This window comes from Balaenoptera physalus, assembly GCF_965194825.1.
Source record: "Balaenoptera physalus genome assembly, chromosome: 15".
Taxonomy (NCBI): Eukaryota; Metazoa; Chordata; class Mammalia; order Artiodactyla; family Balaenopteridae; genus Balaenoptera; species Balaenoptera physalus.
Genome location: NC_138894.1, coordinates 9,947,990 through 9,972,636, shown reverse-complemented (window position 1 = coordinate 9,972,636; position 24,647 = coordinate 9,947,990). Strand labels below are relative to the sequence as shown.

The 24,647-nt window shown below is 35.0% G+C and overlaps 1 protein-coding gene across 19 annotated transcripts in view; it reads right to left on the bottom strand.

Annotated features, from left to right (window-relative positions):
• The window catches only part of TSGA10 (testis specific 10), a 115,774-nt gene that overhangs the window by 70,517 nt on the left and 20,610 nt on the right, over window positions 1–24,647 (bottom strand). For 13 of the 19 annotated variants that reach the window (XM_082427287.1, XM_082427288.1, XM_082427295.1 and 10 more), the window contains 7 exons: window positions 19,858–20,073; window positions 13,066–13,131; window positions 11,874–12,041; window positions 11,142–11,297; window positions 5,337–5,507; window positions 5,170–5,247; window positions 4,075–4,226 (listed from right to left, as the gene is read on the bottom strand). In XM_082427287.1, coding sequence (XP_082283413.1) covers window positions 4,075–4,226; window positions 5,170–5,247; window positions 5,337–5,507; window positions 11,142–11,297; window positions 11,874–11,924 — 608 coding nt within the window. In that variant the 5' untranslated portion in view covers window positions 11,925–12,041; window positions 13,066–13,131; window positions 19,858–20,073. Of the gene's footprint in view, window positions 1–4,074; window positions 4,227–5,169; window positions 5,248–5,336; window positions 5,508–11,141; window positions 11,298–11,873; window positions 12,042–13,065; window positions 13,132–19,857; window positions 20,074–24,647 lie in introns of those variants that run through there. The other 6 variants (XM_082427292.1, XM_082427289.1, XM_082427291.1 and 3 more) reach the window with 5 other exon arrangements.

Here is a 24,647-nt window from a genome sequence, read left to right as displayed (position 1 = left end):
GAAAGTTTATAGCAGCTTTATTCACAACTGCCAAAAACTGGAAGCAACCGAGATGACCTTCAATAGGTGCATGGGTAAACACAATGTGGTACATACATATGATAGAATATTATTCAATGGGAAGAAATGAGGTATCAAGGTATGAAAAGACATGGATGAACCTTAAATGCACATTACTAAGTGAAAGAAGCCAGTCTGAAAAGGCTATGTGCTGTATGATTTCAATTATATGACATTCTGGATAAGGCAAACATTACCTCAGCCAGGTGACCAAAGTCAAAATCAACAGTAATGAATCATATCAATAGGATGTACTCATGACATCCTGGGTATCTGTGTATACTAAAATGGCACTTTAATTCTGTGATCTTTCTCTCAAAAACATTACCCAACCTAATCATGAGATAACCATCAGACAAACCCCAACTGAGAGATACTCTACAAAATACCTGATCAGTACTCCTCAAAACTGTCAAGGTCATCAAAAACAAGGAAAGTCTGAGACTGCCAAGAGAAGCCTAAGGAGACATGACAACTAAATGTAATGTGGTATCCTGGATGGGATCCTGGAACAGAAAAAGGACATTAGGGAAAAACTAAGGAAATCTGAATAAATTACAGACTTTAGTTAATTATAGTGTATCAATGTTGAGTCATTAATTTTAACAAATGTACCATACTAATGTAAGATGTTATTAACAGAGGAAATTGGGTGTGAGGTATGTAGGAACTTTTCACTATCTTCACAATTTTTCTGTAAATCTAAAACTGTTAATAATACAAAGTTTATTTTTTAAAAACAATCGTATTGCTATTTTTGTATACAAGCAATAAACAATCAGAAAGTAAAATTCTAAAATTCCACTTACAACAGCATCAAAAAATGGAAAATACTTAGGGATAAATCTTACAAAAGAAATGAGAGATCTATATGTATAAAACATTGCAGAGGGAAATTAAAGACCTAAATAAAGAAATGGAAGTGTTCATGAGTGGGAGTTTTTCCCCAATCAAATCCCCAAGCAGGCTTTTGTGTTTACACTATGAAGCTAATTCTAAAATTAAAATAAAATGCAAAGGAACCAGAACAGCCAAAACAACTTTGAGAAAGAACAAAGTTGGAGGACTAACATTACCTAATTTGAGGATTTAAAAAAAAAAAAGGCATCAGGAATGTTGTATTGGCATCAAGATATATATAGATCCACCAAACAAAATAGATGATCAAGAAACAGACTTACACATATATGGACAACTGACTTACTACAAAGGTACAAAACAATTCAGTGTAGACAAGTAAGGGAAGTTTTTCAACAAATGGTGCTGGAACAATTGGATATCCATATGCAAAAAAACTGAATTTTGAGCTACACCTTGTACTATATACAAAAATTAACTTGCATAGATTTAAATTTAAGAACTGAAACTATAAAACTGCTAGAAGAAAACACAGGAGAAAAATCTCATCTTAGGCTTGACAACAATTTCTTTAAAAGAACACAAAAGCTGGATATAAATTTTTAAAAATCAGTAAGTTTTACTTAATCAAAAATCAAAAACATTTCCTCTTTAAAAGACACTTAAGAAAATAAAAAGGCAGGCCATAGACTGGGAAAAAAATATTTGCCAAACATATATGTACCTAACAAAGGACTTTTATCTAGAATATAGAGAGGATTTTTATGACTTAATACTATAAAAAATTCAATAAAAGTGTGCAAAAGTTTGGAACAGACACTGAAGAAGATATATGTATGGCACATAAGGACATGAACAGATGCTCAAAATTACTAGTTATTAGAGAAGGCAAATCAAAACCATAATACATACCTATTAGGATGGCTAAAACTATAAAGATATTGCATACCAAGTGTTGGTGAGGACATGTAACAACTGGCACTCACACACTGCTGGTGCAAATGTAAAATAAAATAATACAACCACTCTGGAAAACAGTTTAATGGTTTCTTCAAAAGTTAAACATATATCCATCATAAGACTCAGTCTTAGGTATTTACCCGAGAGAAGTAAAAGCATATGTCCATACTAAGACCCATATAAGAATACTCATAGCAGTTTTATTTGTTATAGTCCTAAACTGGAAGCAACTGAAATATTTACGTGGTATATTCATACAATGGAATACTACTCAGCAATAAAAAGGAATAAACTATTGATTATATGTGACAACATGGATAAATCTCAGAATAATGATGCTGAGTGAAAGTAGCCCAACAAAAGAATATATACTGTATGATTTCACTTATATAACATTTTAGAAAATCCAAACAAATCTCTATGACAGAAGCCAAATCAGTGGTTGCCTGGGGAGGGCAGGGTAGGGGAGAGGTTAGAGGAGTATGAGAAGACTTTGTGGAGTGATGGATAGGGCCACTATCTTGAGGGTGGTGATGGTTTTACAGGTACATACACATGTCAAAACTTACCACACTGAACACTTTAAATATGTGTAGTTTACTGTACATATATCAATTAAACTTGAATAATACTGTTAAAAGAAAACAACTGTACACAAAAAACCTCTAAATTATTGTACATTTATCTGTTAGAATATTTTAATAAACCACGATAATGCTTTCAAAGAATTTCTAATGACATGTGTAAATGCTTATGGTATACAATTAAGTGAAATTGGCCAAATATATAACTTAATATAGGATGATATCAATTACATAGAAAGCTTTTATACACACAGACAGATCTATTTCTGGTTAGAAAAATGATCTATATTAATAATAGTTTTCCCTGGGTTATGGAATCATGGGTGATTTAAATTTCCTGTATGCTTTTCTCTATTTTCCAAAGTTTTCTTTGTTGTCCTTCTTATTTTATTATTATTTTTATTTTACCTGAGTTTGCAATATCCTTTTAAGCAGGAAAGTAAAAAATAAATGAAGGGAAAAAATTTAAGTGACTCTCTGTCCTGACAAGTGATTCCAATATATGTACCACAGACCCGTGAAAGACCAAAGAGGGGATTCTGGGAATTCACATGTGAACCAAGTATTATCTGTAGATTTAATAATATACTTCATACTCATATGAACTATTATATTTCATATGTTCATAGATGCACTGAAATTCAACCTTACTGAATCTGTAGAATGTCTATTTCTCACATCAATAGATACTACAAGTAAAACACTAACATGGAGGTCTTCAAAAACTTATTCCCCTAAGTCATTGCCTGTAGGTTGCTTCAATTGGTATATCTTCTGCTACCTTTCTGCAATATGTAGAAAGTGCTAAGCACAGTACATGGCATTCAATTAATAGAAGTTCTATTACATGTTCCTATTTCTCTCCTATGGCTTTTATTACATGCTAAACTACCCCCTTCCTAAGCTACTATCAAACTGGTGCTTTGTGCTTTCTTATATCGTTCAGATCCCAGAACATAACTAAAGTTATAAGGTAAATTAAACAGTGAGGGCTTCCCTGGTGGTGCAGTAGTTAGGAATCCACCTGCCAATGCAGGGGACATGGGTTCGAGCCCTGGTCTGGGAAGATCCCACGTGCCGCAGAGCAACTAAGCCTGTGCCCCACGACTACTGAGCCCACGCGCCACAACTACTGAAGCCCGCACGCCCTACAGCCCATGCTCCACGACAAGAGAAGCCACTGCAATGAGAAGCCCACGCACCGCAACGAAGAGTAGCTCCCGCTCACTGGAACTAGAGAAAGCCTGCGTGCAGCAACGAAGACCCAATGCAGCCAAAAATAAATAAATAAAATAAAAAACAAAAATAAATTAAACAGTGAAATATCAAAGTCAAATATGCTCTTTACACAGAAGGGCTTTGTAAAAGCTACTTCAGCTAAACATTGAGGCTTTCTGCAAATATAAGATTAGTTAAGTGTGGCATTCCCAGTCTGTGACTGACCTTCAGGAAATCATTTAATGTCTGCTAAGGTGTCTACGACTGCTTCATAATAATCCTCTCAGAAAATAAAGTCAACAAATAACTTAATTATCACTATAAAATACACTACAAAAAGCAGAGCTATTATTTATAGTTAAACTATTAGTTGTTTAATGGTAATTGAGTTTACCTCAAAGAATTATTCTCTGCTTTTTGTCTGCCAAGTTCACTTTCGGTATCCATTGCCTTTCTTGCTAGTGATTTCATTTCTTTTTCCACAGTGGTTATGGTTTCCTTCATCAAAGTCATATTTGACATTTGCTCCATACGTTCATCATCGAGCTATACAAGCAGAATGACAAAGTTACTGCCATCACTAAAAATGTTTCAGTAATCTTCCCAAAGAGACATCCTCTCTTTGTACAAACCGGTATATAAGATTCACACAATGAGATGATCAGATTAGACTTGAACGTTGCAGGAGGCTGTATGGACAAGGCGACCGTGGAGCAGGAACTCAGACAAGCCACTGCACAGCTTCTCCATAAAGACTATCACAGTATACGCATCTATATTTTCAGTCTGGTTCAGCTGGACTATAGCACACACAGCTTATTTGCAAAAGGATTTCTTATTTGTTGCTCAGCATTAACAAATTACATATATAAAGTGGGATTATGACAAATAATGTTTTTCTCCTGTCTCCTGCTTTTTTAAAAACTCATTATAACAACATAAAACAGATGAATTCAGAAATATAATCAATTAAATTTGGTTAACAGAAAGTTGAATTCCCTTAATTCTGTTCATACAGTCAAAACATTTCAAATATATATTCATAGCATCTCAAATCCTTGATTAGTAAAAAGGTGATGCTTCACAGTTAAATTCAGTTTAAATACATTTCATTAATTGCCATTTCATTATAATTTTCTCTACCCTAGCTACTCTTTAGGAAGAATACGCCAGTTTTTCTATCCCTGGCAATGTTATCGTTAATGGAACAGGGAGATGAAAAAGTTGCTAAAATCCCTTAGAATGCATCCCTAATGGTTTTTTTAAAAGAACACACTTTGCAACCTAACACAAAAAAAGGCTTTACTCACATTTTTTAGAAGGAAATAAATAATGAAAAAGTGACTATTTACACCATACATACTACTATAAATATCTTAGGATTACAAACACTATCATAAAAAACCAACTTCTCTGAACACAGAAAAAGGGGAAAAGGGGAAACCACTGAGAGTTTATAGCCGAAAGTGGAAAAGTGCTTTTTCTTTACGTTATGAACTGTACACTCCAGCTCCTCTATCCTTTGTTCCAAGTGAGCCTTCTCATTAAACGCTGTCTCTTGGGCAATCTGTTTAAAAAACAAAAACAAAACAGAGCACTTTCAATGTCACTGCATTGTGTCTCACAAATGCTCGTATAGATAAAATTCTTTCAAACCTTTAGCCTTTCCCTTAGACTATCTCGTTCTGTGGTCATTCTTCTTAAGTCAGTGAAGGCCACATCTCTCTCAGTCTCCACCCGCCGGAGGATGGCATGTGCTGTTGTTGATTTAGGAGATTTACAGCTTTTCATCATTTCTCGTCGAAGTCGGGCAATTTCTTCCTGTGCCTATTATTTAAATACACAGATAGACTTTTATTTAACAAGCTTTAGAACAGAAATAAATACAGCTATCTTATATCCAGCCAGTTAAAATGCAAACCTATATTAATATGCATATGGCAGGATAATGGTATAATTCTTTAATGAGTTTACACAAATAAATGCAAATGATGCCCCCATATGTAAATGAATGTCTACAAATAAAAGCTTGGTTTACAATATCTTTGCCAAAAATTAAAAAAAAAATTAATTTGGAAGCAGTCAATGAAAGAGACAGTGTTTCACTAAGAAATATATATGGTACTCCATCCATTTTTTTTGTTAGACTTTTTTTTTTTAACATCTTTATTGGAGTTTAATTGCTTTACAATGTTGTGTCAGTTTCTGCTGTATAACAAAGTGAATCAGCTATATGTATACATGTATCCCCATATCCCCTCCCTCTTGCGTCTCCCTCCCACCCTCCCTATCCCACCCTTCTAGGTGGTCACAAAGCACCAAGCTGATCTCCCTGTGCTATATGGCTGCTTCCCACTAGCTATCTATTTTACATTTTAGTGTATATATGTCCATGCCACTCTCTCACTTCGTCCCAGCTTACCCTTCTGCCTCCCCATGTCCTCAAGTCCACTCTCTATGTCTGCATCTTTATTCTTGTCCTGCCCCTAGGTTCTTCAGAACCATTTTTTTTTTTTAGATTCCATATATATGTGTTAGCATACGGTATTTTTCTCTTTCTGACTTACTTCACTCTGTATGACAGACTCTAGGTCCATCCACCTCACTACAAATAACTCAATTTCATTTCTTTCTATGGCTGAGTAACATTCCATTGTATATATGTGCCACGTCTTCTTTATCCATTCACCTGTCAACGGACACTTAAGATTGTTTCCATGTCCTGGCTATCGTAAATAGTGCTGCAATGAACCATGTCTCTTTTTGAATTATGGTTTTCTCAGTAGTGGGATTGCTGGGTCATATGGTAGTTCTACTTTTAGTTTTTTAAGGAACCTCCATACTGTTCTCCATAGTGGCTGTATCAATTTACATTCCCACCAACAGTGCAAGAGGGTTCCCTTTTCTCCACACCCTCTCCAGCATTTACTGTTTGTAGATTTTTTGATGACGGCCATTCTGACTGGTGTGAGGCGATACCTCATTGGAGTTTTGATTTGCGTTTCTCAAATGATTAGTGATGTTGAGCATCCTTTCATGTGTTTGTTGGCAATCTGTATATCTTCTTTGGAGAAATGTCTATTTAGGTCTTCTGCCCATTTTTGGATTGGGTTGTTTGTTTTTTTTGATATTGAGCTGCATGAGTTGCTTGTATATTTTGGAGATTAATCCTTTGTCAGCTGCTTTGTTTGCAAATATTCTCTCCCATTCTGAGAGTTGTCTTTTCGTCTTGTTTATGGTTTCCTTTGCTGTGCAAAACCTTCATTAGGTGCCATTTGTTTACTTTTATTTTATTTCCATTTCTCTAGGATGTGGGTCAAAAAGGATCTTGCTGTGATTTATGTCATAGAGTGTTCTGCCTATGTTTTCCTCTAAGAGTATTATAATGTCTGGAGTTACATTTAGGCCTTTAATCCATTTTGAGTTTATTTTTGTGTACGGTTTCAGGAATTGTTCTAATTTCATTCTTTTACATGTAGCTGTCCAGTTTTCCCAGTACCACTTATTGAAGAGGCTGTCTTTTCTCCACTGTATAGTCTTGTCTCCTTTATCAAAGATAAGGTGACCCTATGTGTGTGGGTTTATCTCTGGGCTTTCTATCCTGTTCCATTGATCTATATTTCTGTTTTGTGCCAGTACCATACTGTCTTGATTACTGTAGCTTTGTAGTATAGTCTGAAGTCAGGGAACCTGATTCCTCCAGCTCCGTTTTTCTTTCTCAAGATTGCTTTGGCTATTCGGGGTCTTTTGTGTTTCCATACAAATTGTGAGATTTTTTTGTTGTTGTTCTGTGAAAAATGCCAGTGGTAGTTTGATAGGGATTGCATTGAATCTGTAGATTGCTTTGGGTAGTATAGTCATTTTCACAATGCTGATTCTTCCAATCCAAGAACATGGTATATCTCTCCATCTATTTGTATCATCTTTAATTTCTTTCATTAGTGTCTTACAGTTTTCTGCATACAGGTCTTTTGTCTCCTTAGGTAGGTTTATTCCTAGGTATTTTATCTTTTTGGTGCAATGGTAAATGGGAGTGTTTCCTTAATTTCTCTTTCAGATTTTTCATCATTAGTGTATAGGAATGCAAGAGATTTCTGTGTATTAATTGTGTATCCTGCTACTTTACCAAATTCATTGATTAGCTCTAGTAGTTTTCTCGTAGCATCTTTAGGATTCTCTACGTATAGTATCATGTCATCTGCAAACAGTGACAGTTTTACTTCTTCTTTTCCAATTTGGATTCCTTTTATTTCTTTTTCTTCTCTGACTGCCGTGGCTAAAACTTCCAAAACTATGTTGAAAAATAGTGGTGGGGGTGGGCAACCTTGTCTTGTTCCTGATCTGAGAGGAAATGGTTTCAGTTTTTCACCACTGAGAACGATGTTGGCTGTGGGTTTACTCCATCCATTTTGTGATAAATTTGAATTCAGCACAATTCAGGTAGAATACTGGTTTAAAAAATATCATAGTGTTCCAGTCTTTCTGTCCAAAATGCATATGCCATTTCCATGTCCTGGCTACTTTTACCCTGACAGAAAGGCCCATCAATCCTTACTGACAACCCAACAAACTCTTTACACACTTGTTCAACAACCATCCTCGGGTTCCAAATCTATTCCATATCTACAGATGATTTCATATCCTACTTTTTGAATCCTACTTTTGTTTCACATCCTACTTTTTTTTGAATACCACCCTCTCCACTGGCTCTTTCTCTGCTTCTTCAACCATGCACACGACTTCCATATCTTGAAAAACTGTCACTAAATCCTGCTGCCCCATTTACCATCAAATGTCTCTTTTTCCTTTGACAGGCTTTTTTTTTTTTTTAAGTGCCATGGATTGTACATCTTGCCTGTTCCTTACCTCCCACTCTCTCTCCCCAATCTAACCTGGCTCCCACACCCACCACTCTGCAGAATTTAACGTAATGACCTCACCAAATCTAATGGCCTCTTCTCAGTTCCTGTTCTTGATATTTCGGCAACACTTGCCATTGCCTTCAACACTCTCCTTGAGATTCCTTCCTTCCTTGGGCGTATAACACTGTTCTGCTTTAGATTCCTGTCTTCTTTATCTCTTTCAAAGGTTCCTCTACCAATTGAATAAAACTTCCCAAGATTCCATCTTGACTTCTCTGTTCCTCTATTTATAGCTTTCTCATTCAGAAACTTCATCCATTCTGAAGGCTCAAAACAAATGACTTCTCAATCTACATACTCAGCTCTTGCCTCTCTCCCCACTCCAGTCCCACATTTCTTACTGCCTGATGGCAGTTACTACCTGATGTACCACCATCATCTTACTCTATCTCTCTGAAACCAAACACATCTTTTCCCTCAAATCACCAATGACTTTCCTGTTTCTTTTTCTATTACCACAATTCTTCAGTCATTCAAAACAGAACTTCAGTGATCTCCATTTGTCCCTCCTTTGTGCTAAAATCAAATCTTGTTAAGTCTTCCTTTTCAGTGTCTTTTGCATCTGTCCCTATCTTTATTTCCACTGATAGCACCCTAGATTAGTCCCTTAATGCTTCATGCATGCACTACTGTTAACAGCCTTCTAAAGAGTCCATGGGGACTTCCCTGGTGGTGCAGTGGTTAAGAATCCGCCTGCCAATGCAGGCGACACGGGTTTGAGCCCTGGTCCGGGAAGATCCCACATGCCGCAGAGCAACTAAGCCCGTGGACCACAACTACTGAGCCTGCATGCCACAAGTACTGAAGCCCGTGTGCCTAGAGCCTGTGCTCAGCAACAAGAGAAGCCACAGCAATGAGAAGCCCGCACACTGCAATGAAGAGTAGCTCCTGCTCACCGCAACTAGAGAAAGCCCATGCTCAGCAACAAAGACCCAATGCAGCCAAAAATATAAACAAATTAATTAATTAATTAAAAAAAAAGAGTCTATGGTTTCCCCCTCCTCCAATTCTCCTGAAGGAGAAATTGTTATATAAGATGATAACATAGAAAGATTACATAGAGATAATAAAGAATTGTTACCAGATTAAAATTGTAAAAATGTAGCTTTCATCATATTTCTTCCACTTTAAAAAAAACAAACAAACAGAATGTCCATTGCTTATAAGAAAGCAAAGTATAAACCTCTTATAGGGCCCACTGAACAGCTTCTACCATGTAGTCTAGAAATTGGCAAACTATATATAGTTCACAGGCCAAATCCAGCCTGCCTCCTATTTTTGTAACTCTGTAAGCTGAAAATGTTTTTTATATTTTTAAATGGTTAAAAAAAATCAAAACAAGATGAATATTTCACAACAGGTAAAAAGAATATGAAACTCAAATTTCAGTGTTCATAAATAAATTATACTGGAACACAGCCAAACTCATTCATTTGTATATTATCTATAGCTGCTTTCACACTACAACAATAGAGTTGAATAGCAGTGTCAGAAGTCACATGGCCTGCAAAGCCCAAGCTACTTCTTATCTGGGCCTTTACAGAAAATGTTTTCAGACTCCTGCTCTAGTCTAGTCTACCTCTCAAGCCCTTACTCCACTGACATATACTTTTATTCTAGTCATAAACTGATCCATTTATGTACTGACTTTCCCACCTTTATCCTTTGCTTCATACCATTCCTTTAGTCTGGAATGTCCTTTCTTACCCCTTTCAAGATAAAAGAAACCCCATTCATCCTTCAGGACTCAAACTCCACATCGTCTAGCAAAGATCTTGATAACCATAACTAAAAGTACTCACCTCTTTTATTTCTTACAATATCTTCTAGACTACTTACGCTAAAGTAACAAAAAGTAAATACAAGACAATATATTTTATCTCCCCAATTAGATTGCAAACATAGAAAACAGTGTCTGGCTTATTTTTTCTATCTTTTAGAGTAGCAAGCCCAGAACCCTGCACTTAGTAGCTGTAATTCTTAATAAAATTTGATATTTTAAAACTAGATTATATTGGTGATATATGGGGTTTATTATTTGTTGAGTCAAGAAGCCATTTGATTAATAAGGGTTATATAATCTTAAGCTAAAAATAGAGATAAACTACAAACTGATTTTACTCTCTAAATTAAATTATACGGTAATTCCTAAAGTGATTGACAGTACATCAAAGTGATGTGTTTGTATTTTTTCACCCCCAAGTCCAAATTTTTTACCTTGAACTCACCACACCCTATCATTTAACACTTTCCCCATTTCTTATTCCAAAAATCAGACTATTTCTATGCATGTATATGAGCTTTTTCGGATATGGGGATAACGTGTGTGTGTGTGTGTGTGTGTGTGTGTGTGTGTGTGTGTACACACATACACAAATTCATCACATTTCATTAAGAATATCATAAGAACAAAGGCAATTCCCAAATGTTAGATTAATTTGATTGACAGATTTACGCATTCTCATAGAACTTAAAGAATTACCTATCTCTAGAATTGAATGTTAGTATGTACGTATTTTGTTCACTTATAAATGTTTACCTGCTCATACAGAAGAAAGGTCTTGTCTCTCTCTGATGTGAGAACCTTGACATTACCCTGAATTTCTGCCAAATGACGCTCATATTTTTCCAGCATGCATTTGAGTTCTTCACGGTCTCTTGTTGTCTTCAAAAGCTCTACATCACAGTTTGTACCCTACAATTATTACATAAGAAATCTGAATAAACAACAAGGTCCTTCTGTAGAGCACAGGGAACTATATTCAATATCCTGTGATAAACCAAATGGAAAAGAATATGAAAAAGAATATACATATGTATAACTGAGTCACTTTGCTATACAGCAGAAATTAAACAGAACATTGTAAATCAACTATACTTCAATAAAATGTTTTTAAAAAGAAATCTGAAATTATTCTTTGACATGTGTTACTGATAGAATGGTGCTACTGATGGGAGCACACGATCTCTAGTTAAGCAAATATGACAATATAATGAAATGATGAAAAAAGTTTAAAAATTGCCTCTCTTTTAAACAACTTCATCCCAAATTGCTCCACATTTGTATGATTACCCCCAACCACTACTAATGCTGGGGATAAAGGCCAATTTCAACGGTCCACTGTGCTATCAAAGAGAGCTCTGTCTCTCATCCTCCTTGGTACACCAATTCATGCCAAATTAAAAGGAATTATTTCCAGATTAGATAAATCAAAGAATAAAAGTCACTGAGCAACAAACTCCAAAATATTTACAAGTTTCCAAAACCTACCCGGGAAGATGGAGAAGGGCGTCTTGGGCTTTTAGATCTACTTCTGATCATCTTTCTCAAATTTTGAGCTTCTCTCTTGTAGTATTCTCTGTCTGCTTCTAAAGTTTTGACAAAGGAATCAAGTCTGGAAGGAGATTTATTTTGTGCTTTTTCAGTCTCTAAAATTATCTTGCCAAGGAGGAAAAAATTAGGCCATTATTTCAAGCTAAACTATAGCATCATTTTCTAAATGAAAGTTGAAAGCAAACAGGATCCTTAAAATAATAAATTTGGTATTTTGAAAATAATTCAAAAAATAATAATTCATCAACACTTTTTCAAAAGCAGTTAGATACCTTTCTTTTCCAGCATTTCTGAATGTAATGTATTTTTATTTCACTGAAAATGTCCCTACATTTACTCAATAACTTTGAAGAAAAAATAGTAAAGAAATTTCAGAGAGGCCAGAATTGTTTCTTGTATCAGATCTAGTAACAAATCCTAGAAATGGAATTAATTTGCTTAGAGAAACCTGTATGCTACTATTAAAGCATCTGTTCATAGCGTTCAAGTTTTGTTCAATAATCGTTCAATGAATGAATAAATTAAATGAATGCTGGATATTCTATACTTGTATATACTTTCAAGTGCATTTCCATTCACTTTAATATATTTAGAAACATTTGTTTTACAACACTTATTTTACCAATACTTTATTGGGGAAAAAGTACAGATATTTTAGAGAGGATGTTTCAAATATTTTAAACGATAACACTAAAATGTCTAATCAGAGCAATTTTCATTTCACATTGTTAAAGAGAACATATTACTCAGAACTAAGTAACATTTGACTTAAAAATATTTATTATTAAGAGGAATATATGTGTACACAAATACATCTTACATTTTGAGAATTAAATTACTCACAGCCGTCATTTTAATCAAGTAACAGCTAAGAGCATTAATAAAACCAACCAAAAGTTCTCTCCAGCTCTAGGAAAGAAAGGAGTAATGATGAAATAGAGCAAGAATAGCATCGCTCTTACGGATGGGAGTACCCCTAAGCATCAGGCAGAGAGTACTGATTTTAGAAAACAAACATTTTTTATTGTTCACAAAATGCATGAGAGCCAAAACATATGTACAATTTTTGCTGTCCTACTAACAGAATAAAAATGATTCTTTAATATGTATTTATGAAAAATGTACTTACAGATCTGAGCCTTTTTATTGTATCTTCCAATACTATTATATTATTTTGCTGGCAAATGAGTTCAATCTGAAAAACAAGCCAGAAAAAATTGTTATTTAGGTGTAAAATATTTAAACTGATTTCACTGGAAAGAGAGCATCAAAAACAGAAGCCACTTAAAAATAAAAACATGCAGACAGTGAATACTTTATGAAAGAAAAGATAATCCACTCTTATGTTTACCTGCTTTTGATGGTAAAAGAACCTAGAATGAAATGAAGCAGTTCCTTTAAATTGCCTAATGTTTTGTATAAAATACTAATTGATTTTATTTTGTCAAATTACTCCCCATAAACTGGAACAAACTATTAATACTAATTATAATTCTGAAGATGATAACAGGGGAGAGTCAAAAGAATGACGAGAATAAGTTTTCCCAAGTCACCATAGTCAGAAATGATTGCTCTTTCCTCTGAATTCTTTTAATAGTTTAGTTCAATCCAACCCACAAAATACTTTTTGTATCAGTTTTATAACATTGTCTTAAAAGTCTTACAGTATAGCCACCTGCAATCATATATCTAGTCTGTGTATAGATTGTACGTTCCTGGAGGAGAGTGACTATGTTTTTATGTAAAGCTGTAAATCTCTTTGTTAAATGTTGGCATATTAGTTTAATGGATTTATTTCTCAATTCGTAAACCACCCCCTTGTTATTCTAATCAAAAATGTCTCCTGTTATATTTTAAATTTGAATTTTCTGCAATTATTGCTTCTCATTTGTTCTTTAGACCAAAGTTCTAAGATTTCTCTGGCAGTTATATTTTAGTTTATGAAATACTAAGGGGTGTTATGGTATGGAATATAACTTACATACAGTTTGGATAAGGTTATATATAGTTTTGGATAAGTTTGATAATTTTTCAATGCTTTAATGTGTACTACTATGTAGACACTAAAAAAAAAAAGGATCTATACTGAATTATGTGCAAAGATGTCCATATATATTAAGTATAAAAACTCACACTGCCGAAAATTTTATCTAGTACGACACATTCTTGTAAAAAATAAATTTATACACACATATCCTAGATACAGATGGAACATAACCAATAAGTAAATTGAGCAAGATAGATTATGTCTAGGTATAGCAAGGTGTGATTACAGTATATATTATTTTCTTCATTATACTCTATTTAAAAAAATATGTATTACTTTTATAATGATAAAAAAATTAATGCTTATTCCACTCAGAAAAACAAACTTATAACTGGCCCAAATGAAAAGATGCCAGCCCAGTGTTTTCATTTATTTGACAATTGTTTAACGAGGGTCTACTATGTGTCTGACATTGTGTTATATGCTGGCTATAGCAGTGAATAAAACAGACAGAAACCTCTACCCTCATGGAGCTTACATTCTCGTTGAAAAGAGAAAAATAAAAGATAATAGGTAAAGTATATATCAGACAGTCATTGTGTCATTCAAAAATATATAATGAGCACTCACATCTGTTCTATACTTAAGATTTTTAAAAAGGGAATAAAATAGACAAAGATCCTTGCCTTTGGACACCTTACATTCCAGCTGGATAGACAACAAAAAATAAACCTAACGAATAAATTACATACTACATTAGAAAAAAAGAGCAATATCCTTAAGAATATTGGGAGTGTTTATGAAGGAATAGGCTGGAATTTTAAAGGGGGTGATCAGAGAAGTCCTCAGTGAGGGAGTCAACCATGTAAAAATTCGGGAGAAGAATATTCCAGGCAGAACATTCAGCTATAGCAAAAGGCAACAAGATTGTATGCTAAATTCCAAGGAATAGTAAGGAGGTCAGTGTGGCTTCAGCAGAGGGAAGGAGGAGGAAAGTAGTAGGAAAGTGCTAGAGAAAAATGAATCAGGGAGAGAGAGAGGGAATAAGCATGCGTGGTTGGGGGCATAGGTCAGAAACCGATACAGGTTTTACGCCTTGTCTTCCTCATGGTAGGTTCTGAAGCATTTTTGACCGAATCACATACAAAGTAACAGTATTGACAAGAGCTACCAGAGATCCAGTCCAATAATGGTCCCATGTTAATTAAAAATATAAACTGTATGAAGAAACTAGTAATGGTAAAATTACAATTCTGTTTCTTCATATTTCACAAACTTGTGTTCAGTAATCTGGGAAACACTGCATTAAGTCATGAATGATCACAACTCAAGAAGAAAAGATCAAAGAAGGCTTACGGTTGTGGGAGCTTTAAAATATGTCCCAAAATTCTGATACTCTTTCCTTCAAAAGATGGAGCTTAATTTCTCTCCCCCTTAAGTGTGGTCTATACTTAGTGACTCACTTCTAAAGAACAGGATGTGGTGGAAGTGACAGTATGTAACTCTTGAGACTGGATCATAACAGGCACTGGAAATTCTTCCTTGTTGTCTCTTTTGGATCATTGGCTCCAATGGGAAGCCAGCTGCCATAAAGAATATATCAAGGGACTTCCCTGGTGGCGCAGTGGTTAAGAATCTGCCTGCCAATGCAGGGGACACAGGTTTGAGCCCTGGTCTGGCTCAAACTAAGCAACTAAGCCCGTGCGCCACAACTACTGAGCCTGCGCTCTACAGCCTGCGAGCCACAACTACTGAGCCCACGTGCCACAACTACTGAAGCCCGTGCACTACAACTACTGAGCCTGCACTCTAGAGCCCACGAGCTACAACTACTGAGCCTGCACTCTAGAGCCTGAGAACCACAACTACTGAGCCCACGTGCCACAACTACTGAAGCCCACGTGCCTAGAGCCTGTGCTCCACAAGAGAAACCACCTCAATGAGAAGCCCATGCACCGCAATGAAGAGTAGCCCCTGCTCACCGCAACTAGAGAAAGCCCACGTGCAGCAATGAAGACCCAACGCAAACAAAAGTAAATAAATAAATAAATAAATAAACTTATATTTAAAAAAAAAAGAATATATCAAACAACCTAGGGAGAGGTTCACATGTCAAGGAACTAAGCTTCCTGTCAAAAGCCAAGAGTCATCTGAATAAGTCCTCTTAAAAGCAAATCCTCCATTACCAATCAAGCCATGACTGCAGCCTGGCCATCACCTTGATTACAATTTCCTGAGAAACCATGAACTAGAACTACTTAGCTAAGCTGCACTTAAAACTGTGAGATATAAGTGTTTGTTGTCTGAAGTCATTAAGATTTAGGGGTAACTTGTTACATAGTGATAGATAATACCATAGTAAATACTCAAAACATTTTCATGGAATGAATGATGGAAGAAGTTACTCAGTGGACTTTAAAAACATGACTAAAAGTAAACTCTTCTGAGTAAATAAATTTAATACTATCTCAATTCTAGACAAACAGTAGTTTTAGCCTCAGACTCTACCCCCACATATCTAAAGAATCATCTCAAATAGTACAGGGACCCAAACATTCTCAGCTCTCAAATTAGAAATTCTCTTGTTTCAAGTCTCATCTCACAAATCAGACAAGGAATCTCTCCCCAGTGACTGGATGCCCAAACCGTACATCCAATGACTTCATGATGATAACAACACGCTGATATTCACATTCAACAACTGGTATTCACATTCCCAGCACCTTTCATGCATCTTTCTAATCCCCATTCTACCTGGAACATTCCCTTACTGAGGTTGGTGTTTTCATTTCAGGGCATTTTACCAACACAAAGGACCTATTTCCATTTTGCCCTCTCTTTATTAACTTTCCAATGTTTTCCCTGCATCAGCAATGTTATCTCTACCCTAAGACTACAGTCCACCTCTTCTACAAATAGCTTTCCAATTCTCGAATACACCAAACATTCCACATCATACATATATGGATATCTATTTCCTAGAAACACTCTTTTCTGAGCTAGGCAGAATTTCCATCTATGAATTTAATATTTTCAGTTTTAGGTAAATCCTAGCTCTTTTATTTTAGATGTTCTGCATTCCTGAAATTCTTCCTTTTGATAGCAGAGGATTCACCCTCAAAGAGTACTCACTCTCTCTCTAGAACACAGACCCTAACAACCCTGTAAAATTGATGACTTCTAAACCAGGCATTCTCTTTATGGGAATTTGGCCAACTAGGCTTCCCACAGTCTGGGAAGGAGTGCCATTAATTTTAAATTTGAAGAAGAAAACAAGAAAGACGTAATAAAACATCAATCCAGTGTTTTTTGACAATTTTTATAATTAAGGCTGAACTCAATTTACCATTAAACTGTGAATGAACGATAACTATTATTAAAAAAGAAACAATACAAACAAAAGAGTTTGTTGAGAATGTTTAAAATAGTTAAGTTACTTTTAAATATCCTTCAAATACTTTGGTAGCAACTATTACAAGATAAATAATTTGCAAGTTAAAAACAAATCATTCTTATCTACTCTCTCAAATAGTTCTCCTAAGGACCTCCTCCAGGCAACATCGTTCAAGAAGATTGTGCCCTTCTATTAAAGTAATAAACTTCATGTATTTAAATATTCCATTATTCAGTATTTTCACTAATACAGACTTATCCTTTACACACTCTAAATAAGTGAGGCTACTGCATGTAAACAAATACCATCCTAGTGTTCATTAACTAGGCTCTTAGATTTCAAATTACTGTAACAAATAATGCCTTCAATAACACTTATGTTTACAGCTTGATCATTTATTTAATTAAGTGCTTTATCATATGCTACCAAGAGTACCATATGCTTTGTTATATGCTACCAAGAGTATACTAAAAGGATGTGTATGAAATAACATGTAACAACAATTAGCTTTGGGAAACTACCGTCTTATAGACACAATTTACTAATTTGGTGATTAATAAAATCAAGATGAATAAGCACATGTTATCACTTAAAAATTCAACAGGTTGTTTTCTGGCTTTCAGATATACCATGTGTCTTGCCTGTAAGCCATTAGACAACAATGAGAAATCAAACTGTCTTCATTTTATAGTACTGTTTAAATTCCTAGTTTCTAAAGGTCATGGTAGGGTACTAAAATTTAATCAAGAAATAAAATGTTTATCAAAATATCATAAAGCTATAGTTATTAAAATAATATGGTAGTGGCATAGAAGATGGCAAATGAATCAGTGAAACCAAATCGTCCAGAAACATATCCATGCACATATAAGAATTCAGTAGCTGTTAAAATGGCATTTATATCAGTGACTGAAGAAAGGACTATTCAACCATACCTCATACTAGAACAGAAAGAAATTCCAGAAGGATTAAAACTTTAAATATACATATTAAGAAGTCTTAAAAGAAAACTGTAGAAAATATTCTTGTAGTTCTTGGTTTGAGAAGGCCTTCCTAAACAAAGATCAAAACTAGGTGGAGATAGAGGGTTTTTAGGGCAGTGAAATTACTCTGTTTGATACTATAATGGTAGATACATGTCATTTTACATTTGTTCAAATCCATAGCAGGTACAACACCAAGAGTGAACCCTAACGTAAACTATGGACTCTGGGTGATCATGATATGTCAATTCTTTATTTTTTTTAATAAATTTATTTATCTATTTATTTATTTTTGGCTGTGTTGGGTCTTCGTTGCTATGCACGGGCTTTCTCTAGTTGCGGCGAGCGGGGGCTACTCTTCGTTGCGGTGTGCGGGCTTCTCATTGCGGTGGCTTCTCTTGTTGTGGAGCACGGACTCTAGGCACACAGGCTTCAGTAGTTGTGGCACATGGGCTCAGCAGTTGTGGCTTTCAGGCTCCAGAGTGCAGGCCCAGTAGCTGTAGCGCACGGGCTTAGTTGCTCCATGACATGTGGGATCTTCCCAGACCAGGGCTTGAACCCATGTCCCCTGCATTGGCAGGCAGATTCTTAACCACTGTGCCACTGGAGAAGTCCCAATATGTCAATTCTTTTTTTTATTTTTTTAAAGATTTTTTTTATTGATTGATTGATTGATTGATTGCTATGTTGGGTCTTCATTTCTGTGCTAGGGCTTTCTCTAGTTGCGGCAAGCGGGGGCCACTCTTCATCGCGGTGCGCGGGCCTCTCACTATCGTGGCCTCTCTTGTTGCGGAGCACAGGCTCCAGATGCGCAGGCTCAGTAGTTGTGGCTCACAGGCCTAGCTGCTTCGCGGCATGTGGGATCTTCCCAGACCAGGGCTCAAACCCGTGTCCCCTGCACTAGCAGGCAGATTCTCAACGACTGCGCCACCAGGGAAGCCCCAATGTCAATTCTTTATCATAAAATGTAACAAATGTACCACTTTGGTGGGGGATAACACCTTTTTTTTAAAGTGTGAAATAAATTGTGTATGTGTGAAAACAGAAAAGAAGAATGGAAATATATATGTGTATATATATATATATATATATATATATATATACTCGTTGGTAGATACCTCTGCAGCAGAAAAAAGGATTAGGGAGAAAGAGAAATGTTCTATATACAGAACATTCCCATTGCTTTGAGTTTTCACTATGACTACATATTACTTAGGAAAATTTTTGAGTAAAAATTTTTAAAAGAAATAAAATGTGAGACACAAAACAATTTAATCCTTAGAATAGACATTTAATTACAATGTCAAATCTAAAAACCTTTCAAATGATGTAAATGAGAATGCCACTTTTTCCACTGCATTAATAACTACATGATGTTTAAAGTAGAATTAAAATCCTGATCAGTAGTTGGATGTTACCTAGACTTGTTGTGGTGATCATTTCACAATACATACAAATATTGAATCATTATGTTGTACACCTGAAACTAATATAATGTTATTTGTCAGTTTTACCTCAATTAAAAAAAAAAAACCTGATCAGTGATAAATCTAATACCTTTGCTTCTTCAAGTTCCTTGTCGGCAGTATCCACCACAAACTTTTTCTCTTTTTCTAGTTGCTCTGCTAGTTGGTCAATTTTAATCAATTCTTGACAAAGATGCTCATTGTGGCTGGTTAAATCCTCTACTTGACTGCTTACCACCTCCTTACTATCCAAGAGTTTCCTAACATATTCTTCCAAGCCATGATTTGTCTGTTTGAGATCTTCAATCTGTTATAAGTAGAAAGAAAATAATCACATTAAATTATTTCCTTAGCTTCCCTCTGAGGAGAAAAACTAGGTGACTGGATTCAGGAAGGGAGGCTTGCTTCCCTGGCAAGGAGACTTAACTATATATCTTTTTTTACTTTCTGAATTTTGTACCATGTGACTGTATTACCTATCTGAAAAAAAATATACTAAGTGAAAATTTAAAGGTTTATAGCTATAATTCTCAAAACAATTTACAGCTTAATAACAAAAAAACCCCACTTAGTGTTGATATTTAACAAAACTATTAGAAAAATTGCCAAATATTTATATCTGCAGAAAAGAAACCAGTCTTGAAATTATTTAATTTTAATAATTAATATCATCAATTAGGCATTCTTTAGAATTAAGTTTCTAACTACTGTCATCAAAATATGTTAACTCTTTAGAGAAGTCCTTTTGAACATATCGGTAACTTACTTGACTAAGCTAAATACCAAATCAATCAAGTATTTGCTGACTAATGTGAAGGACCACAGCTTTCTTTCCCAGCCCACTAATCAAACCATCAATGGATGAAGAAAAGGTCCTTTTCTATCACGAAGGTATCCAAATGCCTTTAAAGGAAAAAAAATATGTTAGACCCATTGAATAATGATAATATGTCAAGAACTATGTTAAATTCAAAAGATACAAAGATAGGTTAGCTATCTGCCTCAGAGAATGTATTGTTTACTTGTGAAAATACATATACAGTATGTTAAGTGCCATAAGAGAAATATCTGAGATAAAGGGGTGGCACAAAGTCCTTTTCCACAGGATCTGTCTCTCACTGTATATTTAACAAATATTTATCGAGCACCTACTATATTCAAGGCACTGTGTGTGCAAGACATGAAAAGACAGAAGGAAAAAACAGTCTTGGTCTTTAAAGAGCATCTAAAATTGCTAAACCCCTTATGTAACATTATTCTTAGTTCTAACATTATTTTTGCTGTAACCTTGTCCTTTTCAAGTAACTAGAGAGAGCTCTTTCCAAACCATCAAAATCAACAAAGTTTTCTTTAAAAATATAAACTTTATTATTTGTCACTGTATAAGGAAATATCCTAAAGGTCATGAATTATATATAACTAACTATACCACAATGACAAAAGGTCATGAATTATATATAACTAACTATACCACGATGACAGTTATTATACTCAAGAAGCACAATAAAAGCCATTATTTTAATCCAACTCTCACTTTGGTATTTTGTAAGGCACACTAACTTGTGAGATTTACAGGAAAAGAGTTTAAATTGTCAAAACCAGGAGACAAAAAAAACCTGAAGAATTTTTTAAAAAGCAAAAAGGCAAACTGTAAATGCACTTATTTCTTTAGTTGAGCCTTTTATCACAACCAGGCTGAATTTCAGCAATACCTCTTACTCTCTTCTTTTTTGGCATTCTCCCAACTACAGCTAAAAATTCTTTGAAAATGCAAATTTGAAGTAATTCCTGTAGCCTTATGGTGCTTCATTACACTGAGAATAAGATGAACAAATACCATTTGTGGTCCCAGGCCTACTGCCCTGTCCAAGCCCTCTCCACCATCTCCAATATACACCTAAGCTCTAGACATGCTGTAAGAAACAATCTTGCTAAACTCATTTTAAAACCTCTGTTAGGGAATTTATTGAAAATGTTATATACTATATCACAGAACCCTCTCTATAAGAATCCTCAGGGAAAACTTCGCTCAGGTCTCAATTTCAGGAAAACATGTGCTTCTTTTGTATACCTGGTTTGTTTTTATTCTTTGGACTTTGAATTACTTAACTACAATTTCCTTGTTGCTTTTGCCTCTAGTAATTTTAAAGAAATCTGCAGCTCACCTCTAGCAACTAGTACAGAAACCGTGCAATGATTTCCTGTTTGCTCTTCTTACCCATGCTTCCACTAAGTTTCTTTACTTTCCCGCACTCTTATTACCTATTTTCATTACTAGCATTTTTTTTTTAACTATAGGGATAAACAAACTTCAATTTATCTATCTTTTTGTCTTTGTTCATGGCTTCAACAGTGCCACGTCTCTGAGCAACAAGAACATGCTAAAAATGTTTCCTAACCTTCCACTGCCCCAGGAGAGGTTACATGCTTTTCCTCTCTGGGCTCCCATACAGCTTCTTATGTATTTTTATCTTAGTATTTTATAAGATGTGTTATAATCATTTGTTTCCCTGTCCCTTCCACTAAGTTCTAAGTGACTTTAACGGGATCATGTCTCTAATTTCTGTATCAACATACCTCTCATTTCTGTATCATTTATTATATATCTAGCACATGATGCTCAATTATTAAATGAATAAAACAAATACATTATAAATAAATAAATGAACACTTCCCTCACCTTGACATCAAGCCCCACTTTTACTTAATTCCAAGACACAAGTACTTTAGAAGAGGAGGTTACAAAGGATGTGGGCTTTGGACTGAGGCAGACAGGTTTAAATCCTGCTGCAGTTCCTCACCAGTCACTTAACCTCTGACAATTTACCATATTTTCTTGATCCTAAGAGATGCATCTGACTTCAGAAAAAAATAAATGGAAGCTTCTTGAGTTTCATCTGTTAAATGGAGAGAACACCTACAATTTTCAGGGTGTAGTTAGAGAGATATAAAAGTTCAAGTAAAATTTTTGGCAGATAATAGGTACTCAAAAAGTAGCTTTTATTAAAAAAAATCTTTTTATTTTGAAATAACTAAAGGTTCACAGGAAGTTGCAAACGTAGCACAGAGGTTCATGTGCCTTTAACCCAGTTTCCCTAAACAGTTACATCTTAAGTAATTACAGTAAAATATCAAACCCAGAGATCTGACATTGGTACAACGTGTGCCTATTGTTCTATACCATTTTGTCACGTGTAAATTGCTATAACTACCACCTCAATAAGACACAGAACTATTCCATCACCACAAAGATCACCCTCCCATTACTCCTGTATAGTCACAGCCTTCCCTCTCCACCCTTAACTCTTAGCAACCACTGATCTCGATAATAATTTTGTCATTTTGAGAATGTTACATAAATAGAATCATGTGATAGAGATCACAGTACGTTATCTTTTGACAGTGGCTTTTTCACTCAGCACAGTGCCCCTGACATCTAAGTTGTTATGTGGATCAACAGTTCATTCCTTCTTATTGCTGAATAATATTTCATGGTATGGATTACCACGGTTTGTTTAATAATTCACCAATTAAGGGAAGTTTTAGATGTTTCCAGTTTGGGGCTATAACAAATAAAGCTGCTACGAACAACTGTATAACTGTATACAGGTTTTTGAGTGGACATAGTTTTCATTTCTCTGGAATAAATTCCCAAGAGTGCAAGTGCTGGGTTGTATGGTAAATGTATGTTTAGTTTTTTAAGAACTAAACTATTTTCCAGAGTAGCTGTTCCATTCCCCATTCCCACCAGGAATGTATGAGTGATCCAGTTTCTCCTCATCCTTGCCAGCATTTGGTATCATGACTATTTTTTATTTTAACTGTTCTTAACGGTGTGCATTGTTATCTCATCACGGTCTTAATTTGTATTTCCCTGATGTTTAGAAAAGATGATCATCTTTTTATTTGTCAACAATACATCCTTCTGTGAAATATGTCTTTATATCCTTTGTTCATTTTCTAATTGGATTGTTTGCTTTTTACTGTTGAGTTGTGAGAGTTCTCCACATGTTCTAGATACCATTCCTTTGACAGAAACAGGGGTTGTAGCTTATCTTTTCATCCTATTAACAGGGTCTTTCACAAAGCAAAAGACTTAAATCTTGATGAAATTCAAATTGTCAGTTTTTTCTTTTATGAATCACACTTTTGCTGTCATGTCTAAGAACTCTTCAGCAAGCCCAAGGTCCTGAAGATTTGTTCCTATGTTACCTTTTAAAAGTTTCATAGTTTTATGTTTTACATTTAAATCTATGATCTATTCTGAGTTAATTTTTGCATAAGGTGTGAGGTTTAGGTCTAGGCTCATTTTTGTTCCTAAAAGATATCCAATTGCTCCAGCACATTTTGTTGAAAAGACTACCTTTCTTCATCAGATTACATTTGCACCTCTGTCAAAAATCATTTGGCTGTATTCGTGTAAGGCTATTTCTGGATTCTCTATTCTGTATCACTGATCTATGTCTGTCCCTCTAGCAATACCATACAGTCATGATTACTGTAGCTATATATTAAGTTTTTAAATCAAGGAGAATGACTCTTTCCACTTTGGTCTTTTTCAAAATTGTTCTTTGCTGGGATTTTGATGGGAATTGTATTAAACTTGGATATAGATTTGGAGAGAACTGATATCTTACTATGTTGAGGCTTCCAATCCCTGAATATTTGTTTAGATCTTCTTAGATTTCTTTTATTAGCATTTTGTAGTTTTCAGAATGTGAGTTCATACTTATTTTGTTAGATTTACATCTAAGGATTCCATTTTCTGAGTGATTGTAAATGGTATGTAATTTTTAATTTAGATTTCCACAGGTTAATTGATAACATACAAAAATACAGGGCTTCCCTGGTGGTGCAGTGGTTAAGAACCCACCTGCCAAT